Below are 25,825 nucleotides of genomic sequence, written 5' to 3' on the forward strand. Positions count from 1 at the left end.
TACAATACAGCAGTATTATTTTTATTATTTTGAACAAAATTATTTGTAGTCATATATAGAAGAAAAAGAACATTAAAAGATATATTAACAATTACATGGTATAGTATACAGTGTGATAATGAAAGTCCACCACTATCTGCTGGAAAATAAAAACTATTTCATATAAGAAATAAAATCATATAAATATTTCAAGGTTGAGTATAGTATTTTGTTACTTGTATTATTACAAGAGTTGACAATACTAGAGGCCTTTTTGATTTTAACTCCATAAGAATAATTTAAAATCCAAAACACATCTATTCCTTATTTATGGTCATCGGGTGAAGAAATGTTACTAATTTTAAAGCTATGAATGTGCATCCAGAAAAATATCTAAAACTTTGTATGTACTTTATCATTTAAATATTTAAAAAAATATAATTTAAAATAAATCTAAAAAGTGTTTGGACATTAATGACACCTTTAAAATGGACATGTCTCATGGACTCTACTACTAATAATTAGAAGTATTTGAGGTTTAACATTGGTCTTGTGGGGTAAAATTTAGTTGTTTCACAACAGCCAGCACTTAATATTTGGGTTTGAATATCATGAAAACAAAACATTAAAATCTTGTACATAAATGCCTATGATAGTTTATTTAAACAAACTATTGTTTACTTAGCAATGGCAAATCCAACTCTGTTTTGACCCATATCGAACTGAGTGTAGTATTTGCGCATAAACACATCTCCAAGGACGAAGAAAGGCAGCCCATTCTTTCCAATGAAACCACTGATGCAGATGATACTGTCTTCTTCATTTCTAATCTGAAATGGTTTATTATTTTCATTTAAATCAAGATCCTCTAGATAAAGCTAAATATTACATTATTTTTTAATTAATTGTACAGTAAAGTAAATGCCTTGCTAATAAAATATTTGAATTCTTATCTCTCTTACTTTTTATGACTTTCATAATTTGCAACTTACTTCAAAACAATTAAGAGCTTTTATTCTTAAAATGAGAACGAATAGATAAATCATTTACTGTGACATGAAGCATACACATTATTTACAAAATTATTAATTGTCACATACATTTAAATTGTTTAACATTATATGTATATATTATACCTTCACAACATAGTCCTTTGGATGAAGAACAAATTTTGTGTTGCTGATTGAGAAATATATATCAGGAAATGATTTGATTTTTGAACAGTCAACCTGAAACCAGCATGTAATAATTAATTGTAGAATTACGAGGGGTATTAGAAAAATAAGGTTCCCATGATTTTTAAAAATAGATAACTCTATATTTCTAATTAGTGTTATACATCAATTTAAAACTTAAAAGTTAAGCTATTTTTCCACATAATCACCGTTTCTATCCAAACACTTTTTAGACGATGCTCCAACTTTTCTATCCCCATGTTGTGTAGAATTCTACCGCCAATCCTTTGAGGAATCGAGTAACCTCTTCCTTGACTTCATCATCGGTACTGAAGCGTTGGCCACCCAAGTGTTCCTTTAATTTTGGGAATAAGTGGTAATCACTTGGGGCTAGGTCTGTGCTGTAGGGGGAATGGGGCACAATAGTCCAGCCAAAATTTGTCAGCAGTTCTTGAGTTTGACGTGAGACATGAGGTCGAGCATTGTCATGGAGAAGCCTCACACCACTGGACAATCTTCCTCTCCGGTGGTTCTGGATCGCGCGTCTCAGTTTTTTAATGTGTCGCAATATCTGTCGGAGTTTACTGTTGTTCCATGAGATAAAAAGTCGATCAAAAGCAGGCCCTTCCTGTCCCAAATGAAGGTTGTCATGACCTTCCCAGCAGACTGTGTTTGCTTGAACTTCTTCGGCTTAGGCGAAGTTGAGTGACGCCATTCACGTGATTGCTGCTTGGATATGCTTTTCCCCATAAATTTTCGATTAACTGACGATGAATTTCAATACGTTAAATCTGTTTTGCATTTCAAAAACGTATCACAGCACGAATTTCGCATCTGGCGGTAACAACGATAGAGAGCTCCATCTTCGAAGGCAGCTAGGCCGGCACTGTTGGACGTAGCGAGGTGCGAGTGGTATGGATAGAGAAGAGGACAGCTGATGAATAAGACAGTGTTGCCAGATTTCTCCCAACATATCGCATTCTGTCTCGGCGGCATAGGGAACCTTATTTTTCTAATACCCCTCGTATCTTTGTCACATACAGTATGGTTAACAATAAAAGTTTATCTTCATAGTATTTTAATATTGAAGTAACCTGAACATTTTTCTGAGGCTAGAAACTCTTTTTTTTCAGATTTGGAAAATTTTATTAGGAGGACAGAAATTTGGTAAAACATTGTTGCTAAACTAATATATTTGTTATTTTCTACTTTTTTGTTTCTAAAAGACTGTATTTATATAGTTTTTTGTATAAATATGAAAAATGGATGGAACATATAAAGTAGCTATGATGGGACGGTTTGATTCAATTTAAATGTTGAGTGTAGCTCCAGTCCAGGGTCTCTGATGTCGAAACCATAAAAAGCTTCTTTGTGACTTTTTTTTTGGATCTCTTCAGATGATCATAACTTAAGATTCCAGGAGTCAGGTCTGTGACAGCGTCAGATTATAGGCGCTGTACTAAGAGGAATGTGAACTGGAGCTACATTCAATATTTACATGAGTAGAGCATATGAATAAAACACATATTAGTTTTTTTGTTAATTATTCATATAAGTGTGTTAATTATTGTTAAGTGACTTAGAACTTGACACCAAAGATGTCATTAACAAACTTCACAAAATTTTCCTTACTCACGGTCTGTTGTTAAATCGAGACAAGACTAATACATTACGCTTTAAATTAAGAAATGATCATTTTTGTAAAGGGTTTAATAATAATACACACATAGTAAAATTTTTAGGCATACATTTAGACACTAAATTAAATTTTTCCAACCATATCAATATGTTAAATAAGAAACTTAATTCAACCAGGTATGTTTTGAGTATACTAGTTTGAATAACATCTTTGGAAGTTGGTTTAGCTGTATATTATGCCCATGTATACTCGATGTTGAGTTATGGTATTACTTTGTGGGTTAATTGCTCAGATGTGCAAAAACTCTTTATTAGTCAAAAGTCAATTATTAGAACAATAGGTCATTGCAACTCAAGAACAACATGTAAACCGTTATTTAAAAAAATGTAACATCCTTACTTTGGCATGTATATACATTTTTGAAATACTTAAATTAGTACTTAATAATCCTGATCAATTTGAAAAATAACAAATTTAATCATATATATCACACATGAAATTGTAATTTGTTTCAATATCCGGCACATAAACTAAACAATTTGAAACTAGTCCTCTTTATCTAGGTTTGAAATTATATAATAATATTCCACAGGCATATAAAAAACTTCCCTTATCTACATTTACAAAAAAAAAAAATAAATAAAAGAAGCACTTTGTTAAAAAACATATAGTGTAAATTAATTCTTTGAAGATAGTTGATGATGAAAACAAATAGTAAAAATATGTACAATGGGTTTAGCCTTGGATTTAATCAATGTTTTTATTTATGTTTTATAGATCAATGTATCAAAAAGTGATTTTTTATAAGTATGAAAGTAATGTTTTAAAATAAGATTAGTTATGTAGTTTTTAATCATTGACTATGTACCAGTTTTTATTACATTTTGATACCAGAAATTGTATTTTACAATAAATATTTATTTGTCTATTGTCTATAAATTATTTATTAAAAATATGTATTTATTGCTTTTGGTTAATATTATCAAGCTCTGAAATAGTGGAATCACCTCTTGGTAGCCAACCAATGAAGAAGAAAAAGTGTTCCCAGATTGGAGAGGACATGAAGGATTAAGCACTCCCTTTGTAATAATGTGATCACATCTTTCACCTCACGAGCTTCTCATAATAAATGGAAGGATTACTTGTACAGTCACTCAACTAATGACAAAAAGGCAGTATTCAAAGTTCAGTGGGATTATTGCATCTTGTGATTGGGTGTATGACATCACTAGAGAAACATTTAGTAGCTGCTTTACTACATCCTCCATAAAGAGAGTCTAGGGGTTTTTGTACCAACTTTGAGATTAATAGACCTTCAATCAAGTTATTTCTAGGGTAATTGAGACAATTATGTCCAGATGCTACTTTTTCTCTCTTCCTTTTGAGTGGCCTGAGGGCATTGCCCTTGTAAAGGATCAAAAGTGTATTAAAAACTATGCATTAGTGAAGGTAATTCTGCAGAACTTATAACTGTTTCCTGGGACTGTCAAGAAGAGTTGTTCCGAAGATCTGAATAGAAACGTGTAATTTATATTTTTAAAATATGTCCAAGAGGCTCTTCAATAATATTTACACATTTATGTAAATTGTAAAACAAAGCATAGTAAAATATTTTTGGTAATTTTTAGGAGTAGTAGAAACATATATTGTGATTATATAATGGTAGTTTGTGAAGTAAACGGCTTAACTCATATCTGCTGGGATACAGAGTCCTCTCGTAAGGTCTCCTATGGCCTAGGTTCAAGTTCAACAAGCTGATTAGTCTTAGAAGGAGTCTTCACTTCAACATTAAAAAAACCAATATATAAATCTAATGACCAAAACAAATTTGGTTGATTTACAGGAATGATTTTGCCTATTGTACTTAAACTTTTTCTGGGTAAAATCAGGAATGTACTTATACAATGTTTTCACCACAACAAGTGTTTATAAAAATCGTGATTGACATGCTAAACTCAGTCGATAATCCCTCAAGAAAAGTGATGCTGAAAGTTCACAATTTAGATTTTCCAAATAGAAAAAATACACAACTAACCATATGTTTTAAAACCACGGCCCACATGTATAGTAGTTCAGAAATTTTTGGAGCCAATATTAGAATTGTGAGAACATAATAGTTTATTTGCTAAGAAGTTTCCTGAAACACTTATTTTGGCACTGATACCTCACGAGACACAAACCAAATTTTGTGGAAGCATGAAAAGGTGTCATTTTAAAGAAAAAATTTAATTTATTCAACAAATTGAAGAGAAGAGTTTACTGAATAACATAACTTTTTCGATTTTCAATATATTTTATATTTAATTTTGTTTGTTATATTGTACAGTTAAGAGTACAATAACATGTTAACATTCTACATATTAGAATATGGATAGAAAATTAATTTTAGCTTAAACATTTAGAAAAGCACACACTTTACTCAGAAATGTAATCATACTTTTAAGTGCTTAATTATTGCATATTAAGTGTTTATAGAACATTAGTGTAGCTTTCTAAAAATTAAAAAAGGAATTTAACCAGAAATTTGATTATTTTTCAACTATTAATATCACTTATCAGATAGTTAAAAAGCTTCAGTTTTAGAGTTGTGATATTCTACTACAAAAATGCCTGAATTTGAACATCACACTGATTTTGACAAAATTAGTAAATAGAATTGTAACTATAGTGGAGTGAGGAAATAGGTATATTTTACTTATGCTTTCACAAATAAGAATTGTTCATGGATTTTCAAGACTTTGTTATGGAATAATATGTTTTGTCATATTTAAAAAATTAGGTTTTTGTGTACCTTGGTGTAACAGTGATTTTGTGAGAAGTGTAACAGTTCCAGCAGTGATGATGAAAATACAGTCCTACTGAATTCAGTTGGTACACAAAAACATTGGGTGCACCCCATTAATAGAAAAAGAAAAGTGTTTGATGAATTCTATGATTTGATAGCAGACTTTTAGGGGGACGAAGAGGGATTCAAACAGTATTTTAGACTAAGTAAAGAAAAATTCAAAGAGGTTATGACATTTATAGAGAATTATATAAAGAGGGAAGTCACGAATTACGGTAAATCAAATACAAGCAGAGAATGGCTAGCTGTAAGCTTAAGGTAGGCTTTTTTTACTAACCAAAATATTTTTTGGTTAATAGTAGTAAAACCATAATTTTGTACATTCATTTAAACTCAAAATTTATACTTTGGTTTCTAGAATAAAAGACAAGAAATGTATTATTATATATGTTTTTTATTGTTATTTCTTATATATTTTTCACCATGCACTAAAAAATTAAACATTGAATGGATTGAAAACCTTTTTTAAACGTTGTTACCAACAACAAAAATGCTGCTGCATATGCTAAGAAATATGCAAGGAAAAGAGTCGACAATCCGACAAGGAGCTTTAAACTAAGGAATTAGCTATAAAAAACTGATATTTAGGTTCAAATAACACGGATAATACGGTTCAATTCGAGAGCCGTTTCCTGGATAATTTTTTAAATATGAGGTGTGTAAAAGTGTTTTTATGCATTTCTGAAGTTCGAGTTAAAACATCCTTAATTTTTCAGAGGAGGTTATGAAATATTGTTTCTTTTTAGAAATAGTTACTTTAACATTTTAAACCATAATATTTAATTTTTTTATTGCTTTATACGGTTAGTATGCAGCTCTAACATCGTAATGAGGCTTGTATTTTGGCCTTAAATAATTATGTACATTATCTGTTAAAAATACTTACAATATATATACCGTGTTCTTCATGCCCATCGAGAGCTTCATTGATGAGGTCTATGACAGAAGAAGGCCCCCAGATGAGGCTGGTTCCTGAGTCTACGATGGCAGGGTACGACTGGCTGATTTGTTGCTGCTGCAGAACAACGCTGGAGGAAATATATAAAATATGTGTGTTAAATATTGCTTATCATCATATGGGTTTAAACAGTTTTATAAAAAAGTTTTAGAAATTAATAAATATTGAAAATGAACAGACTCCTATACATTAAATAACATTTTCAGCAAATACTGTACCAAAGTTTTATAGATAATTAATTATAATGCTGAGCTATTATTGTCATTATTTTTTATATTTGTAATAAATTAGTATCTTTAATGATCAGCAAAATGGAAATAATGATATATATGTTTGTATAATTAAGCAGTGATTATGTATAACGATGACATTTATTTGCCTCCTGTTAATTGCAATGTATAGCAAAAATACAATCAATTGTCATAAAAACATTCTTATTGATGTTGTCAGATATGGCACTATAACTATGATATGTAATATTTACATATATGGTTGTAGTTGTGATATAAGTGCTTCCCATTAGGCAAGTTTTTTGGGTAGAGAAGTTCTTAAGAGGTACAAAAAGAAAGTTGCACAAAAATGAATTAAGAACTAAACATTCACTGTAGGACTTTGTTTGATTCTTTTATCCGGGTAACAAACACTCAGTTAATGTTTGCAAAGATATTGAGAAAGTTCTGGAGAACCTTTTACATCCACTTTTGAGTTGATTACACTATTGAAAGCCCCAAATTACACTATCTTATTCCATACCTGGGAATGCAGATTGATAGAAGGTTGGAATGGCATTCCAACATATAGCTCAAAAGACTTCAGTTAAACAATAAATATTGAAACTGGTAAACGCTCTGTCTTTGGAAAATAAAATTCCCTTTACAAAGCTATTTTGAAACATGTTTGGACTTATGACTCTCACTATGGGGGTTTGACTCAAATGATAATATAGATATAATCCAATATAGATAAAAATCCTGCAAAACATGCACAAAGCTCCTTGGTATGTGAATAACATAATCCATCAAGACTTAAGTATTTTATTTGTCAAGGAGAAAATGACAAATTTAAACACCAAATTACAAATAAAAGTTGAATAACCATCCTAATCCATCTTGCCAACTTACTTGATGATAGTGGCAGTGTTTACAGACTAAATATACACAGTGTTCTTGATCTACTACTAAGATTTATTTGAGTGTTTGCTAAGCAGTGTTGTTAGCTGTAAACCGCTGCTAACCCATGCTTTTCTAATTAACCCTCACATTTACTTGCTGTTCAATTGTATTGAATAGATTGTAAATAAAGCTATGAACAAAACCTAGAGTTGACAACGTCAATTTGAAACATCGGGGGTTTTTATTGTGGGAATGCCACTGTTGACTGTTGCAAGTATTACTACACCAAACAGTCCATTAACATGTGAGTGATAGGCAAAAGTGCTTCAAAATTAAACAAAACTACAAATAAATCACATTAAAATGGATTCTGATAAAATCTTACCCATCGAGTTGAAATTGCCAGTACACCTGAGAATTGACGGGAGCAAAGGTAAACTGACCCTGGTAGTGCTTAGAATCTACACCTCCCAGAACCAACTCTGCACCTGTTTTCTTGCTGAGTTCTAACTGGTCCTGTATCTCCCTGTGCAATAAAGAGAAAGAAAGATAGAAATTGATTTCTTAAAGAAAGTAACACATTTGATTTTTTCTGTTTGACAGTCAAACCAAAAAATAATCCCCTTGAAAATATTCTTTTCAAATTTGAACAAAGTACAAAAACAAAGGATGTTGAAAACAAAACCGAGTATAATAAAGCCTTTCTCGTGCTCAGTCCGACCTTAAGACAAAACACACATAGCAATATTTAAAATATAACATATTATACTGTAACAAAATATAAACAATAATAGCATTTATACTAATAACATAAACATTAACTTTCTTTAAGAAAAATACAGGGCCTCCAAAGAAGATCTTGTAATGAGGTCCTATCCTTGATTTAAAATAAATATTTTATTATTTTACTTTCTCGATTAAAAGAAAAAAAAATCTTTTTTTTTTGAGACTGGGAAGAATTGTCCCTCCCATGATGGAGCAACACCTTTCACCACAAACTGTACAATATTTTTGTGTGTGCTTTGGATATGATTATTTACAATAAAATATATTAACTGAAGTGACTTTACACTTGTAGTAGTGTAACCAAAATTTTTCAAAACCTGCTCTTTGTTTTTTCTTGCTACTTGGGAAATAATATTCCTATAATTGAAAATATAATATGTATTGAAATAATAGGAAAAGGCCTTTGTAGTCACACTTTACTAGGTCCACTGTTCTTTGCTCCATATGAGAAGTGTTATTGTGTAGCAGCGACTGACATAGATTAACGGTTTTTTTGTTATTGACATACAATACAAGATAGATGAAAGTTTTCTGAAGTAAACAATATGTTGTTGCAGCAATAGGCCACATGTGAATACGTAATTTGTGTATTTACACGCATAATTTCTAGCTTATTGTAACCAAACTTAGCATTAGTGTTTTAATATGCCCTGTTTAATATTCATTCAGTTCTGAGTTTCAGTATAATTTTATTACATATTTATTGTGAGGATAAAATTAACTAAACCAGATATCAAGAACAACTCTGTCCAATAATTCAGCAAAAGTTGGTAGGTGCTAATATTTGTTTATTGATCTCTTCATTATTTAATTGTTATTGATTTTTATTTTCTTTCTAACATAGCACTACATTTTTTAGTTAATTTCCAGTTTGTTTGTAAAATAACGCTGTCCAAATTTAATAGAAGAGCGAAATTAAGAACTATATATGGGAGAAGATTAAGGTTTGAAAAAGTACAAAACCTTACTACTTTTAGGCTAGACAAGAAAGTATGAAAAGGTCGATAAGGCAGATTGTATACAGGCCGTCCACGTTACAAAACCATCACATATGTTTTTAAAACGATTCGATATCCTCCAGTGCTTAATCAATTTATATAAATCATCTGAATATACATTTAACGTAACTTGGGTAATAATACTTATTATTATTGATGACCGCCACAAAAGTAAGTTCTCGGTGGAGTGCGTGCGGGCATAGCTGGAGTTATATACCGCACGAGCACACGTGTCCACAGGGTTCAGTTGAGTTTGCCTATCGGAGCAACCGACAGAGTGCTCGTCACTCGCCGCTCTGAGGAAGTTCCCCGGACCGCCGACAGAGAGTGTCGTGGTGTAAGACCGCAGCCTGGCCCGGCGCGCCCGCTTGGTGGGACTCGGGACCTGGGTGCGGGTCCAGTGTATTGGTCATAGCAAAGTAATGGCAAATTAACAGAACGGGGGCTACTACAACTGAACCTTCATTTTTTGTTTTTTTTTTTGTTTTAAAATAAAATTGTAGTATTTAAGAAAATTCAGTTTTATTACGATTATATATTTTTAACCAGAAAGCGTAGCAAAAACATTTATTAATCAGTAACAGCAATAAGCCAGATATAAATAGTAACGGTGTTAATGATACCTGGGTGCGGGTCCAGTGTATTGGTCATAGCAAAGTAATGGCAAATTAACAGAACGGGGGCTACTACAACTGAACCTTCATTTTTTGTTTTTTTTTTTGTTTTAAAATAAAATTGTAGTATTTAAGAAAATTCAGTTTTATTACGATTATATATTTTTAACCAGAAAGCGTAGCAAAAACATTTATTAATCAGTAACAGCAATAAGCCAGATATAAATAGTAACGGTGTTAATGATGAATTATTTTCTAATATATTCGTGTGGTTCTGGTATACTTCCGGATCCATCATTGACTTTATTTTCTTATAACCAAATCTTTCAATAATTTGTTATATGACAAAAACAACGTGTATTTAATGTAATACGCCTAATATACATTATAGCAGGACATACAGGTTTGTACAGTTATTAATTAACTCAACGCATGAGTGAATTCAGAAATATGTATGTGGAAAAAAGTAAATATATGATGTACCGTACTATAGAGATAAATGTTAATGGATGGAATTTAACTGTTTAAACTGTTATTATTGACTTAGGTTATTGAAGAAGCTGTACTGAAACATTTAGAGGTTTATTTGAAAATGATGATTGTTATTACTATTATTATTCCGTTACGGATTACACGTATCTAACTGTTTTCTCTTTGTGAGTAGTAGGTACAAACTGATACAGCGGTGTAATAGTTTATTAATGTATAAATTCAACTAATATGTTACCGACGAGATGCCAATCTACGAAAAGTTAATCCATTATCTTTAAATACCACACTTGTATCAGTTTTCATTTGTTATCTTATCAATTTACAATTGGCTCGAGATGACATTACCTAATTTACTAGAAAATGTAGGCTAAAAAACACAGGAAGAATAACTTTTTGCCTTGGATTGTTTTATGTATAAATATTGATAATTACTATAAATAATTATATTGATAGATGTGTAAAGATTCTTGGCAGTTTTGGTTTCGCCGATACTTTGGTAACGGAAACTACTTCAATTGTATAAATCACATTTTGTTAAGCGGCCAAGGTCTAGCTGGGTAAGCAGAACATTTTGGCTGTCATAGACTCGTCAATAATTTAGGGACCATCGAACTGTCTTTCTGATCGTCTGTATTGGTGAAAACAAGTTTATTTGATGTAAGTAGATGTAATAATGACGTAACATGTGGAACGTAGTTTAAAGTTTGAATCTGCTGAGGACAAAGATTCAACGAGAATTATATGGATTTATGTAAATAGTGTGTCTAATATGTTTATTAATATAATGAATAATGCAGTTGCCCTTTTAAAAATTGAAAAAAGTCATTAAAAGTAATTAGAATTGAATATGTATGTATTGGAACACGATTTATTATTAAATAACAGGTACCTATTATAGCCATGCCCTGTTTCAATAGCTTAATAAATACTCCTAAAAATCAGCAATGGTCACTGAAAGGTATTTTCGAGGAGTAGTAGTATTTGCGTTGTTGTTCCGATCAAGGAAATAAATACATGTTTAGGTCTGAAAAGTCTTCTTTGTTAAAAAATCGTATACATACATTCAAAAAATGTGTTTATACACACACACACGTTTTGTAACGTGGACGGCCTGTATACAATCTGTCTTATCGACCTTTTCATACTTTCTTGTCTAGCCTAAAAGTAGTAAGGTTTTGTACTTTTTCAAACCTTAATCTTCTCCCATATATAGTTCTTAATTTCACTCTTCTATTAAATTTGGACAGCGTTATTTTACAAACAAACTGGAAATTAACTAAAAAATTTAATGCTATGTTAGATTGAAAATAAAAATCAATAACAATTAAATAATGAAGAGATCAATAAACAAATATTAGCACCTACCAACTTTTGTTGAATTATTGGACAGAGTTGTTCTTGATATCTGGTTTAGTTAATTTTATCCTCACAATAAATATGTACCGTAATAAAATTATACTGAAACTCAGAACTGAATGAATATAAACAGGGCATATTAAAACACTAATGCTAAGCTTGGTTACAATAAGCTAGAAATTATGCGTGTAAATACACAAATTAAGTATTCACATGTGGCCTATTGCTGCAACAACATATCGTTTACTTCAGAAAACTTTCATCTATCTTGTATTGTACGTCAATAACAAAAACAGTTAATCTATGTCAGTCGCTGCTACACAATAACACTTCTCATATGGAGCAAAGAACAGTGGACCTAGTAAAGTGTGACTGCAAAGGCCTGTTCCTATTATTCCAATACATATTATTTTTCGATTATAGGAATATTATTTCCCAAGTAGCAAGAAGAAACAAAGAGCAGGTTTTGAAAAATTTGGTTACACTACTACAAGTGTAAAGTCACTTTTCAGTTAATATATATATGTTATTGTAAATAATCATATCCAAAGCACACACAAAAATATTTTACAGTTTGTGGTGAAAGGTGTTGCTCCATCATGGGAGGGACAATTCAATTTCATCCCACTCTCAAAAAAAGATTTTTTTTTCCTTTTAATCGAGAAAGTAAAATAATACAATATTTATTTTAAACTCAAGGATGGGACCTCATTACAAGATCTTCTTTGGAGGCCCTGTATTTTTCTTAAAGAAAGTTAAAGTTTATGTTATTAGTATAAATGTTATTATTGTTTATATTTTGTTACAGTATAATATTTTATATTTTAAATATTGCTATGTGTGTTTTGTCTTAAGGTCAGACTGAGCACGAGAAAGGCTTTATTGTACTCTGTGGAACAAAATAATACGAAAACCACAGTAAATAACAATGACCATAAACATACAGTTTTTGACAGATTGTATTGGTTGAGACAACAAAGCAAATTCAACATTGGCGTCAGAAATATAATTAAATCAACCCAGCAGTGCAATACATGTGCAAAGCCTACGAATTTGCATGCGAAGCCGCGGATAACTGGTAGTAATTTATAATAATAATAAAAGCATCTACTTCAAATTATTTAATTAATTTACTTACGGTCAAACATATTGTAGTGCCTTAGAAGACTGCATTGTTGCCCTAATTAGGAAAATTATACGTACATAGTTCTGAAAAGCCTTCTTTGTGCAAGAGGGGTCCACTCCCATTCATAGAAATCTACTTTCGGTCTATGGTATTAAAGAGGCAGTAGTAGCTTTTGTTTTATTAACCCAATCAAGAAAGTATATAAATCCCAGAAATATTCTTCGGTCTAAAATCGTACACTTACACTCAAATAAATCGATTTTCGGTCTGAGGTATAATTTACGGCGCTATATCAGTGTTTGCCTTGTTTACCTGATGAAGAAAGTTGGTGTTTGTATCATATTACATCGATAAGTTAGCTGAAATGTCCACTATTGTCAAAGAGCGATTACTTCCAGCGTTGTAATCTAATTCCGGTTTAAATTATTTCCGGTGCCGGTAGTTTGTTTAAGAACATAATAAATATGTGTTTTAAATTTATCCTTTATAGGAGAGCGGAAAGTTAAAATACAAAAATATAGTTTTTCAAGTCGTTGCAACCACTGTAAGTATTCGATCTTCATGAAAATGTTTGTTTTTCTGTTTATGTGAAGAGGAACGCGTGTGTGAAATGTCATCTTTCTTGAACAATATGTTGAAAGACAAAATACAGTTCTTCTAGGGGTGCAATTCCATTTAAACCCTTATGGTTGATCTTTATAAAATGTTTTAATATTTCTATTTAATTTCTGATGCAACGTGTGCGAAATTTTATAGATATATGAGAAGTTGGAAATAGTGGTGAGTGACTAAGTGAGAGTTTTGCCTTTGTTTAAAATATTTAAGTTGTAATTGTTCTTGAAAAGGAGCAAAGTGCATTCGTAAAAACTACAGACCAATATCATTGCTTTCAGTATCGCCCAAGTTATAAAAAAACTGCAAAATATGTAAGTTTTAGATGTTACAATGTTACAGCTTCAACTCAATTTGAATTTAGCAACGAAATTAACCGATAGTCCTGCTAAAATGTGTAGAATAAAGCCAATTAAATATCAACAATCCAAAAAGTTCCAAACCAGAAGGTTTGTTCTTGGACATTAGACAAATCTTTGACAAAGACAAGGATAGTCATTAGCTGTTATTAAAAATTAAAGATGATATGAGTGACTGATTTGCTCATGAATGGTTCAGGCATTATATCCTCTGTTCTGTCGGTTTATAATTCAATATATTTGAGATTTGAATAATATTAAAACAAGTTTCACACGGGAAAGAAATTTATAGTAATCATTTTCCTGTAAAGATGTTAGTTAAAAAGAAATCACTACTGAGAAAATACGTGTTAGATACAGGTAGCTGAAATGAATAAACGATTTTGTTTACCGTTCCTCCCTTACTAAACACAGACATACATATTATATGCAACAGATTCTCACACCTCATACTTGATACCTTTACATATCGGTATTAATTTTTAATTATATTCGTCTCTCATGTCAGTCGCTCATAACTTAGAGAAAGTTGAGAGAGGAAAATAGTCTCACTGGGTCATCAGTTTCTACAAAACAATGAAAGAGAATGCGAATAATTTGCACCCAAGTAGCAGCGTGAAAAAAAATTGAATTAGTCAGGTATCTTAGAATAGGCTGAAAATGATTTAATGATTTAATGAAAATATTTGATAATAAAAAACCTTAGCACCAGTGCTGCTGTAGTCTTAGTTAGTATTGTTTGAACTGTGTATCTTAATACATTGACTGTACTTAACGTCATAATGTGCGCTGTAGGTTAGAATTACTGAAGATCGAGTAATACATAGTCTCCGTGAAGATGTTAATACACTGTAACAAGCAATAAGTGATGGGAAATTTAAAGGCAATCAGAAAATCATTACAACAGTTCCCTCAAGCTATAGCTGAATAAAGTCATTTTGAGAAGGGAGTTAAAGGACTCATACGCGGCTCCAGCCTGGCATCCACACACCTCCAAGATTACCAGGAAGGCACTAGAAGCCTTCCAGAACAGGACGCTCCGCCAACTGACGAACACACCATGGTTCGTCAGGAACACGGTCGTCCTACGGTCTGCAGGACTACCCAGCCTGCATGATTTCATCACAGGCCAGGCGAGAACCACGTATGCAGCAGCAGCTGAATCAAAGTGGGATCACATCCGTGAGTGGGCAACCAGGGAAGCCGTCCATCCGTGTAAAATCCCACATCTAAAGGTTATAATAAATGACCCACCCTAGAAGAATGAACGGACAACAACAAAAACCAACGACTCTCCACTTCACTACCCAACCAACTAGACTACTTTTAACCGACCGAAATTAAAACCACACATTTAACAATTCCTCACGACCCAACGCAACAATAGCCCCACTTGGGGCTGGACGTACAAATGACCAGTAGCCATTCTGCTTGTTGCAGAGACGCTACCTCAGAAGGGACAAGAGTCCCGGCCTACCCGCTGCCTGCCTGCCTACTAATACTCGTCGTAAAACTGTCGTGGCCATTTATTTACGACCTCCTCAGTGTCCGACGGTCACGGCCTCAGGTCCACCGTCCGACTCACGGATTACTTTTGACGGGGGATTGACAAGAAACCATACTCACATTGTAGTACTTCAACAGGAGTTTTGAAATGCAAACTACAGCTGAGAGAGAAAAGATAATAATATAAAATTACATGTTTTTAAGTACATTACTTTATACCAAAAGCAAAGTTCTTTAAAAACCTTGAAAATTTTATTTTACTTTAGGGATGTTTAACAGATTTTTCCGATTTTTAGTGAAGGTTAAGAAAAGAGATGCGGTTATGAAAATACCTATAAAAAAAGCCATTGCATGCACAATAGAACAGTTAGGTCTTTCCAAGAAATGCATATTTTTGGCAATATTAAAATTTTAGATTTTCTTACTTGTTAAGGTAGAAAGCAAAGACTGGATTGCTGACTACATTTTGCTTGATCATGTTGACGAATGGAGGATCAGTTCCGATGCTAGAGAGAGCAGGGTAAGCCATTCCGAGGATACCATCGAACTTCAGGGATGAAGTGTAGTTATCGATGCTAGTGGCCTCTCCAAAGACTTGCTGAGTCACCTTGAGTCTTCCAACCTGCATTAGAGTTGAGCTTTATTGCATGCTAACATTTCATATTTATTAAATTAAATTCATAAATTAATTATGGCTTGACAGATCCCTCTTACAATCGTGTCGATGCCAGTCTGTCCATATATGCAATAAGTCTTCATAGAAGTGTTCTAGAGGCTTGAAACTTGGTACAAAGTAACCCCTTGTGAAAGTAAGAACCCTATTGAGTCCAAAGGTAAAAGGGTAGCAAAATTGCAAGTATTCTCATAAAGAAATGCCATGAAGACGTTACGTTCTGTTCGACCTCATCTGCACTTCTTTGTATCGGGTGTTTTGCTTAGCTCTTATAAAAAAAAAACATATAAATGCAATTGAAATGTTTTTAAATAGATACTTGTCTCAGTATTTTAGAAAATTAAGTGTAAGTCGCATAGCTTTTTTCTGCACGAATTGCAGCAAACAGTCAAAATGTAGATGTTTGCATCACATCTGGAATAAAAATTTCCATTCATTCTGTGTTATGTATTTAATCTCTTAAAAAAATAAAGTAACAATATTATAAAAAACGTAATGCTTGCTTCTAATTTCAAACATTGAAATTATATGTGTGTGTGTGTATGTATGACGTTTTTACATTTATAGAGAATGCTATAAAGGAAGAAGACACTAATTACAGGAAACCAATCACAAGTAGAGAACGGCTAGCCGTGTGCTTGAGGTAAGCTTTTTTAAAACTATTGAGAACTTGCAAAATCCATTAGGTGTATTTTGGAATATCTCTAGCGGGACGGCGCCTGTTGAATGCGCATGCGCATGCGCAACTGGTAACGTCTACGGTGACTCCTGTAAAAATCGCTCGGCGAGCGACTCCAAAGCATTCATACGCTGGACGTAAATTTCTTCCAGCGGTTGGACGGCCGCCGCCGGTGTCCGATGTTCCAGTTAATACACAGGCGAACGATCTTTACCTAACATCCAATCCACCTGTCCAGTGTATGGATGGACTGCAGTGTGAAGCGCCCTGTAATCACTTGCTCTTGCACTTAAAGACATATACATAATAACTATTCTTTATGGCTTTCATTTAAAAATGTGCAAATAGTGAAAAAACTAAACAAATACATTCATTACAAAATGATCAAGTGATAAATAGTTGTAGCTGAAAGAGTTGTAAGATGCCAAACTCACCCTAATGTCGTCGTCTGACACAAAGCCGGAGACAGAACCAGGGCCATGCAGAATATGAAAAGGCTTGCCATCCTTTTTGTACGTCTTGCTCTTCATGTCATTGTACGTTTTGTGGTGGTCTAGAAATAAACAGTAAAGTTCAGTAAACAAAAGATATTACTAAAGAAATCTCGCCGTTTAGTGAAATAACAAAAAAATTGAAATTTCCAGTACTCGTCCAAGAAAAACTCTAGTAACAATACGATTTGTAAATATTTTAAAAATTACTGGTAGATTAAAAACACTAACTTAATTTGTAAAGTAACATACTTTCATATGATAGCAGATTTTATTTCATAAAACTATCGCAATCCAAATTTAAAACCTGACACATTACACTGGAATAAGACACCATTCATGAAATGTTAATGCTGAATTGTTATTTGAGTAAGTATGACGTATTTAGGATCGTTTATTAAATTTAAAAACAGTTCAACAGAGAAATTGAGTTCATATTGAGAAAATCTACTCGAAACATCTAACTGGTTAGTACAACGGGAACTCCAATCTCACGTACCGGAGTGAAATGTCGCTGTATCGACTATAGAGTAACGCATTATAACTATTGTATACAGTATAAGTAAAATGTCTGAAACACCTTAACATTTTTTGTAACAATAACAGATAATGTATATTTTGCAAACTTTGTATAATGTTATATGGTTATATAATGACCACTCCAATAGTTTAGGACCACTCCAATTAAATCAGGCTTGCATTTAATATTTCCACAATGCTCCCTATGGGACGTTCCACACTGCAGCGGCTGTATGAGGTGACTGAGCAAAACTATTATTCGTAATACGAGATTTACATACCTTAATGTAAATTTTAATACATCTTATTTTAGACAAAATAACTGTTTCATGAAAGTTTGAGGCAGAATATATATTACTCGTATATGCTGAACCATTTTTTGTTTATTTAAATGTAAACCTATTTACTTTGGATAGCAAATTATGGGGTTGGAGAAGCTGTATCTTAGCAGAAGGAGGTAACAAAGTTTATTCTTAGAATACAAATTCTTTTGAGACACAACCCATCAAAACAAATGATTGTGGAAAAAAATAAATTCAACATTCAATTAAACCTCACAATAACTGAGTTTCTCCCTAAGCGTAGAATCTTGAAAAAGAGTTAAGTGTGGAACAAATCCTATATTATTAAATATAAGTATGTACCATTTTCTTAACATAAATAATGTTTTAACCTACAACGTAAGTTCCTTGCTCAAAACACATGTTTATTACAAATATTAGCTATGTGCACAATCCACATTAGCCGAAATGTTATGAGCTAAGAACTATATATGTAGAAAAAGGCCAACATATTACTATTAATTAACTATATTTCGCATTACGCTTCTTCAGGTCAAAACAACATAACAAAACACATAAAATAATTAAAAACATACATGTAAACAGATAAATAAATTAATAAGCATATATTCTTGAAATGATAAACATATAAGGTAAAATAAGGTAATAAAAATCCAAATATTATAGCAACCACTGCCACCACAGCTTTAAACACAGCAATTAATTATTGTAAACAGAACAGCTTAGTTGTAAACCAATCAAAGACAAAACAATTAATTTTTGGAAACAAAAAACAAACAGTGACAAGACTGCCAGACCTGGAAACTACTGACAGCACCACCTACCTTGGCATCACACTCGACGAACATCTAAATTGGACACCTCATGTGGATAACCTCTGTAGGAAATTAAGCACAGGAATCTACGTCATAAGAAGAATTAAGACCATTAGTGATCTCAACACTGCCAAAATAGCCTACTACTCTCTTTTTGAGACGCATCTTCGATATGGGCTATTGGTCTGGGGAAACTCATCCAAGACAAATGTGCAACGTGTACTTATTCAACAAAAGAGAGCTATAAGGACACTTTGTGATCTATCACCCAGAGAATCCTGTAGGGAAAAGTTCAAGGAGCTCAAAATCCTAACTATAGTGAATTTGTACATACTTGAGACCATAACATATGCTAGAACAAAGACTCTGAACCCACTCAAGACTGGATCACAACTGCACACATACAACACCCGACATGCAACAAACTACTGCCTCCCTGTACACCGCCTGACTAAATATGAAGAGAAGCCAAGCTACATGGGGTCCAAGCTTTGAAACCATCTTCCAGCAGCAGTGAAGGGGACAGATGGCCAGCACCTGAGACAACGGCTTGGCAACTGGCTAAAAAAACATCCATTTTATTCTCTTGATGAGTTTTTTGTTCTTGATTCAAATCATGTTTAATCACTTGACAATGTACATTTTTATGAATTTATTCCATATGTTATATTTGACGCAAAACTGTTCTTGAAGAATATGTTAATAAAGAATATTGTCTATTGTCTATTGTCTATGTTCAAACTGTGGGTGTAAAGATGTGATGAGTGTTCAGATGATTTAAATTTATCGAAGATTTAATCCATAGGGAAATTTAGATTTTGTGACAATTTGACATGCTTGTTTTAAATTTCTTAATTTTGATGTATTTGAATTATTTTTTATTGATCGTATTGGTTTTACTGTATATAAATTTTCAAAAGATTCTTTGTGTATTTTACTATGAATGACTAATGGTTCTGATTCATCATTATGCTTAAAATCATAACGGTGACCTGTCATTCTTATTCTTAAATTATTTGTTGTAGAGCCAATGTAGTCTTTAGGACATTTTTTACACTGAATTTGATATACTACATTTTTTGTATCACATGTCAAATTTCCAATAATTTTGTATACTTTTTTAGTTGAACTACTTTCGAATTTTGATGACTCTTGTATTTGATTGCACACCATGCATCTTGATTTATTACATGGATGTGCTCCTTTAAATTTATTTTCCACATCAGAATCAGCTGGTAATTTTGGTTTCGATATAATGTCCTTTAAGATAGGAGGTCTTTTAAAACCAATACGTGGAATACTTTTTAGAAATGAGTCTGTCAGTGGAGAATTTTGAAGAATTTTGTAAGCTACTTTAAAAATGTTGTTAATTTTGTAGAGACCAGGATGATATTGTGTTATTAATTTAGGCTCATCATAATATTTCTTTTTGACATAATTATTATTAAGGTTACTTTCATTGAGCTGTAGCTTTTCATTCAATAGCTTCTCAGGATATCCTCGTTTTAAAAAAGCATCATATATGTTACTAAAGTAATTTTTAAGATCTTCACTCTCACTGCATAATTTAGTTGCTCGTGTAGCCAAGCTTTTGGGAATTGATCTTTTTACATATACAGGGTGACAACTGTTGTAGTGTAGATATTGAAAAGTGTTAGTAGGTTTTACATTAATTTTGTGTTTCAAGTAACCTTTTTTGATGTAAACGTCAATATCCAGAAATGTAACTGACTCTGTCGAAATTTTCCAAGTAAATTTTAAATTGTTATCGAAGGAGTTCAATGCGTTTAAGAAATCTAAAAGTTTTTCATTACTCTCTGTCCATAACATAAAAATGTCATCTATGTATCTAGTCCAGAATAAAGGTTTAAATGTTTGAGAATGTAAAAAATCTTGTTCAAATTTTGCCATAAAAAGATTTGCGTATGATGGGGCCATTCGGGTACCCATGGCTGTTCCTTTCTTTTGTAAATAAAATTTGTTTTGAAATCGAAAACAATAGGAAGATAATGTAAAATTTATGAGAGTAATGATGAAGTTAGTGCTAGGTTTTGAATTTCCAGGTCCTTTATTTAGAAAGTGTTTCACAGCTTCTATACCTTTATAAAGTGTTTCACAGCTTCCATACCTTTATTGTGGTCAATATTTAAGTTAACTGTAAATTGAAGTAGGCTAACAGCCATTGAACCTCTGTCTCAAAACCACCCATTGTGTCCAGCTACATGTACTCTCATGCACTATAACAAGGCATGGGACTTCGATTATTGAAAACATGAAATACTGGATTTAGAATATCGGTTGCTTCTCTAAGAATTCGCCAGAACTATTGAGGTAGACATGTGAACCTCATAAAGTGGAAAGGTAGAACTACAGCTAAAGCTGTTGTGCGGCTTCCGTTTACCTTTCGTAGGAGTCAGATGGAAGGGGTTATTATGGATATTATAGCCTTCCTGTGTTGCTTTTGAATTTGTCAAATTGGTCCTATAGTAGAGGATTATAGGGGATTTTTGCATCACTTAGAAATAGTAACATTATTTTACATAGTCCTACGGCATATCCGCATTTTTCTAGCTCTTCTTAGTTAATTATAAAAAAAATAGATAGTTACATTATTCATAGAAAACTAGAGAATCCTGCCCTTGTTCTAACACATTTGAATTACTGAAAGTTAACTTACGACAATACTTCTCGTCGGTCTTGCACATCTGACTGGAGGGCACCCAGAGGTCAGAAGAACCAGTGTCATAAAGTACCGTTAGTCTCTGTGGTGGAGTGCCAACGGCCATCGGCCCAACATAAAACATCTTGAAAACATCACAGTTTGTAAGGCAATAAGTAGTTGAACAAAATACAGCTTTAGTTTCAGAGGGGAGATACTGTTTGAATGCTGTAACATCAATAATTATATGAACTGTCCAAGAATTAATCATAAATGGATAAAAACTACCTATCAACTACCTATAATTTGTTTACTACGTGTTGTATTTACTAATAACTTATTTATGATTATAGTGCTAAATTTAATTTGTAATGAGCCCTTAAGTTAAAACTGCTTAGACGTTTTTGTATAAGCAAATCTGTTTAGAATTTGCTACACATTCAAAAATTATTTAAGCAACGTAGGAAATGTAGATGGGATTGTTATCAGACATTAAATCTAGAAGAAACGCGCTCTAATCAAGCCTAATCACTTTTTAGAGTTATACTACCATGGTTTAGAGAAATCAAACCAATCAAATCAAATATCAAAAAATTAAAAGAGCACACTTTTATACTTAAATAAAAGAGTACTGAAGTATCGAAGATGCTACAAATGTAATTTAAACACACTGTCTTTAATTTTTATTATAAGTTTAAGTAAGATATAATTTTTTACATAGTGAAAGCCCTGTTGATAAAGCTTTGCACAAAAATTCTTTCATAGACAATAGGGAAAGTTATAATTTTCTTTTTCTATAAATGGAAGTAACATATGATTATTGGAAATGTAAAGACACATGCAGTTCTGTATTACTAAAAGTTAAAGATTGTCTAGGATTTTTAATATGAAAATTACTCTTAATAATGATAATAGTATTCATTATAGTTTCATAAGTGGCAATTACATAATTCAATGTCAGTAAATATTGATGAACAAGTAAGAGGTCGGGTTTGATCCAAGCAAAGCGAGTTCTTTAATGGTAAGGTAACAATGGTCATGAGCACTAAAGACCAGAACCACATTTTATGTCACAACCAATCAGACATTCAACATGAGTAAATTCAAGGAAATCAACTGAGATGTGTCTATTCTTCAGTATCTACTCTAAGGTGGTTAGAAACATATACATAAACACTATACAGTATTTCAGTTTCTGACCAAGCAGCATGTATGAAGTAACTAAATAAAACTAAAAGTACATACGAGTATAGTAGTTTGTGGCCCACCAACTACGCACACATACCAAATTTCACAAAAATCTGTTTTTAATTCTGTTATAATCAATGCTTGTGCATTCACATATTATTAGCGGAAACCAAAATTAATATACTGATGACGTATTAGTACAGTTTTATATTTATACTAAGGCAAATACACTAAATGATAAAGTAACTAAAATAAGTTAATAGAATTACATAAAATGAATTTTCGGGTGGAAAATATGTACTACGAGTAGATCTAATCAGTAAAGATTTATACACCATAATTCTGTGTACAGAATAAAGAACAATACATTACTATTTAGTACTACACTTGACAACAGTTTTTCTAAGAATCTATATTTTGAATACTAATGTGTCCGTACATTATACACAGAAATTAACTAGTATTTATTATTATATAGCAATTATGCATTTATAATTATTTATTAACTTATACGATATATATAAACTATTTTACAACAAAATTCTTGGAAGTAATCTTATATGATATTGATTTCTATTGCTTTGATTATATTTTTCAACAATCAAGAATGATACATTTTCGTTTACTTGTTTGCTTTACTGAATTAATATTTTAGTGTTTATCAGGAATTGTATTTGGTCCTTCATTTATGATTAGTGTTGTAATGTTACTGTTTGAATTTGGTATTGTTGAAAGCTCGTTTACAAATTTTTAATCCGTGTTTTAAATCAGTTTAGATTGGCATAATTGTTCTTGTAAGTGTGGTAATCTAATTTATTGTACTTACATCTTGGATATCTTTCAGTTTTACATCTCCTCTGTTTTTCTTAAGGGCACTGGCGTGAGTTTTCAAATGGTTTAATCTGACTGGGTGTTTTTCACGGTTAATTTTTAAAATATCGTCTTGGTCCAGATTCCTGAAATTGAAACATTAACTGTATGACGGAATATATATACACAGCAACAGGCATTTAGTGATACTTAAATATGGCTCAATCATTGGCTTTTCGTTCATTGTCTAGTTGAAATTTAAATAGTATATGAATTAAATTTGAGTTTTCTTTTAGTTTTTGGAGGGTTTGTGTAAATAAAAAATAATTTACCTGATCGAGTTAAATACTGTTTGAAAAATTAGTAAAGTGTATAAAGTATTTGTTTGTTTTAAAATTAACTCAATAAATTAGTAACGAGAGTAAAAAGACTTTTCCACGGAAACGAAAAGAGATAGTTTAAAATTTTAATTTTTGTTTGTCTCCATGCACTTTGTATCTAGCGCCTTTATAGTCTTTTCTGAAATGAAATGAGAAATGTCTTTATTGGAGGCGAGTTAGGACTATAAAGTCCTCTCTATCACTTAACCTCGTTTAATGGTGACTACATAAACCACACAACTGTAAAGACTTGAACCTAAGATATCCTTGGTATCTCAATGCACATGTTTTCTAGATATGGTAATAGTTTATGACGAGATATATTTTGGAGAACTCACCCTTCCCTCTCTAGTGTAGATGAATGATTCTTTCAATAATCTCAACATAGTAATGATATGCGCAGGGACACCTTACTATTCATATAAAGTTGATGAACCTGGTGAAAGTTCTGTTGGAGTTCAAATTCTCCCAGGCACGGTATTGTGGAATAATTTGGTATACATAAATGAGTTTTCAACTAATAACAATTATTGAATTCATCTTGCCTGGGGAGATCTCGCGAGTTGACTGCTAACAAAAGCTTTAAGCAAATATTAAGCAATGCTTTATTTAGTTATAAATGAAGAGTAAACAGTGCAAATGATTTTCCTTTACAACCATTTTGCATGTTCACTTAGGACAAGCCACTGAAGAAACCTACTGCACTCAGCCCTAAAGAACCTTTGCGCTTGCTTCTGGAGTGACAGAATATTTAGGATGGGTAGGCTAGGGAATCGTCTCCTGTCGAGATCCAATTTTACTCGAACATTCACCATGAGGACTCTATATATAAGTCATGTCACCTTGGAAAAAGGGATCGTTTTAGTCTCTTCCAGTTAAAGTGAATGGCGGACAATACTCTCTCATGTTTAGGCTTCCAATAACGTTAACACAATTTCCACCACTCCAACTGGACCAAGCGATCAACCTTTCACCTCAATATCTAGAAATTTACGGTTAGTGACGTTCACTTACATCTTGGCAAGGGATTGCCAAGATGTAAGTGACAAGTTGGGTTTTACTGTACCCAGTGCAGTTTCAAATAGAAGGTATAAATCGTCCAGAAATGAGCCCTCCTGGGAATTTAAAAACTTACTTCGTGGGCACTGAGTTTATACTGAAGAACTCTCTAAGACTCCCCAATAGAGTTCACTTTTGGCTGGTTTAAATCTTCCAGTAGAACCTCCAATGAGTACAGCAAAATTGATATGTCACTTAAATCTGGACAGCCTTAAGGATATCCAGGCGTAATGCATCACTTACCGCAAATTTCAAGATAGCCTAGACATAAGAATGTACCACTCCCTGCCTGATTTGACTGGAGAGGCTGGTATAGAGCTGGCTTCCCCTATTCCTAGGAGACGTGACTGAGATTAATGCCCAAAAAATACTTCTTCACGGTTCTTGTCAGGAAACGGCCCCTACTCTAACCTCACCATCCAGAATATTCTGTCAACCCGGAAGCAGCGCAAAGGTCCTTTTCGGAGTAAATGTAATTTCTTAGCTTCTTGACCTAAGATAGAACAAACACATACTTTAAGACTAAAATGTAATAAAGAAACAAATATAGGTTTAATGTGCAACTTTACCTAAAACTGGCAGCACATAGTAGGCCAACAAGTTGAGCTGCTACCAGAGTTCTTGCAAGATACATCTTAGGCCTTCGTGTTGGACAGAGAGAATGCCTCCGGTTACAGTACAACTATACTGAAA

At 32.5% G+C, this 25,825-nt stretch overlaps 1 protein-coding gene across 1 annotated transcript; it reads right to left on the minus strand.

Annotated features, from left to right (window-relative positions):
* LOC124362373 (aspartic proteinase A3-like) lies at positions 1-25,825 on the minus strand. Its single transcript, XM_046816811.1, has 9 exons — positions 25,702-25,825; positions 23,710-23,839; positions 21,714-21,840; positions 17,344-17,462; positions 15,983-16,179; positions 8,094-8,234; positions 6,525-6,666; positions 1,116-1,208; positions 1-809 (listed from the first exon to the last, which is right to left on the minus strand). Exons 1-9 carry the CDS (start codon positions 25,764-25,766, stop codon positions 657-659), a joined length of 1,167 nt encoding a protein of 388 aa, XP_046672767.1. The 5' UTR covers positions 25,767-25,825; the 3' UTR covers positions 1-656.

The sequence above is a fragment of the Homalodisca vitripennis genome, chromosome 5, assembly GCF_021130785.1.
Source record: "Homalodisca vitripennis isolate AUS2020 chromosome 5, UT_GWSS_2.1, whole genome shotgun sequence".
In the NCBI taxonomy this organism is placed as follows: Eukaryota; Metazoa; Arthropoda; class Insecta; order Hemiptera; family Cicadellidae; genus Homalodisca; species Homalodisca vitripennis.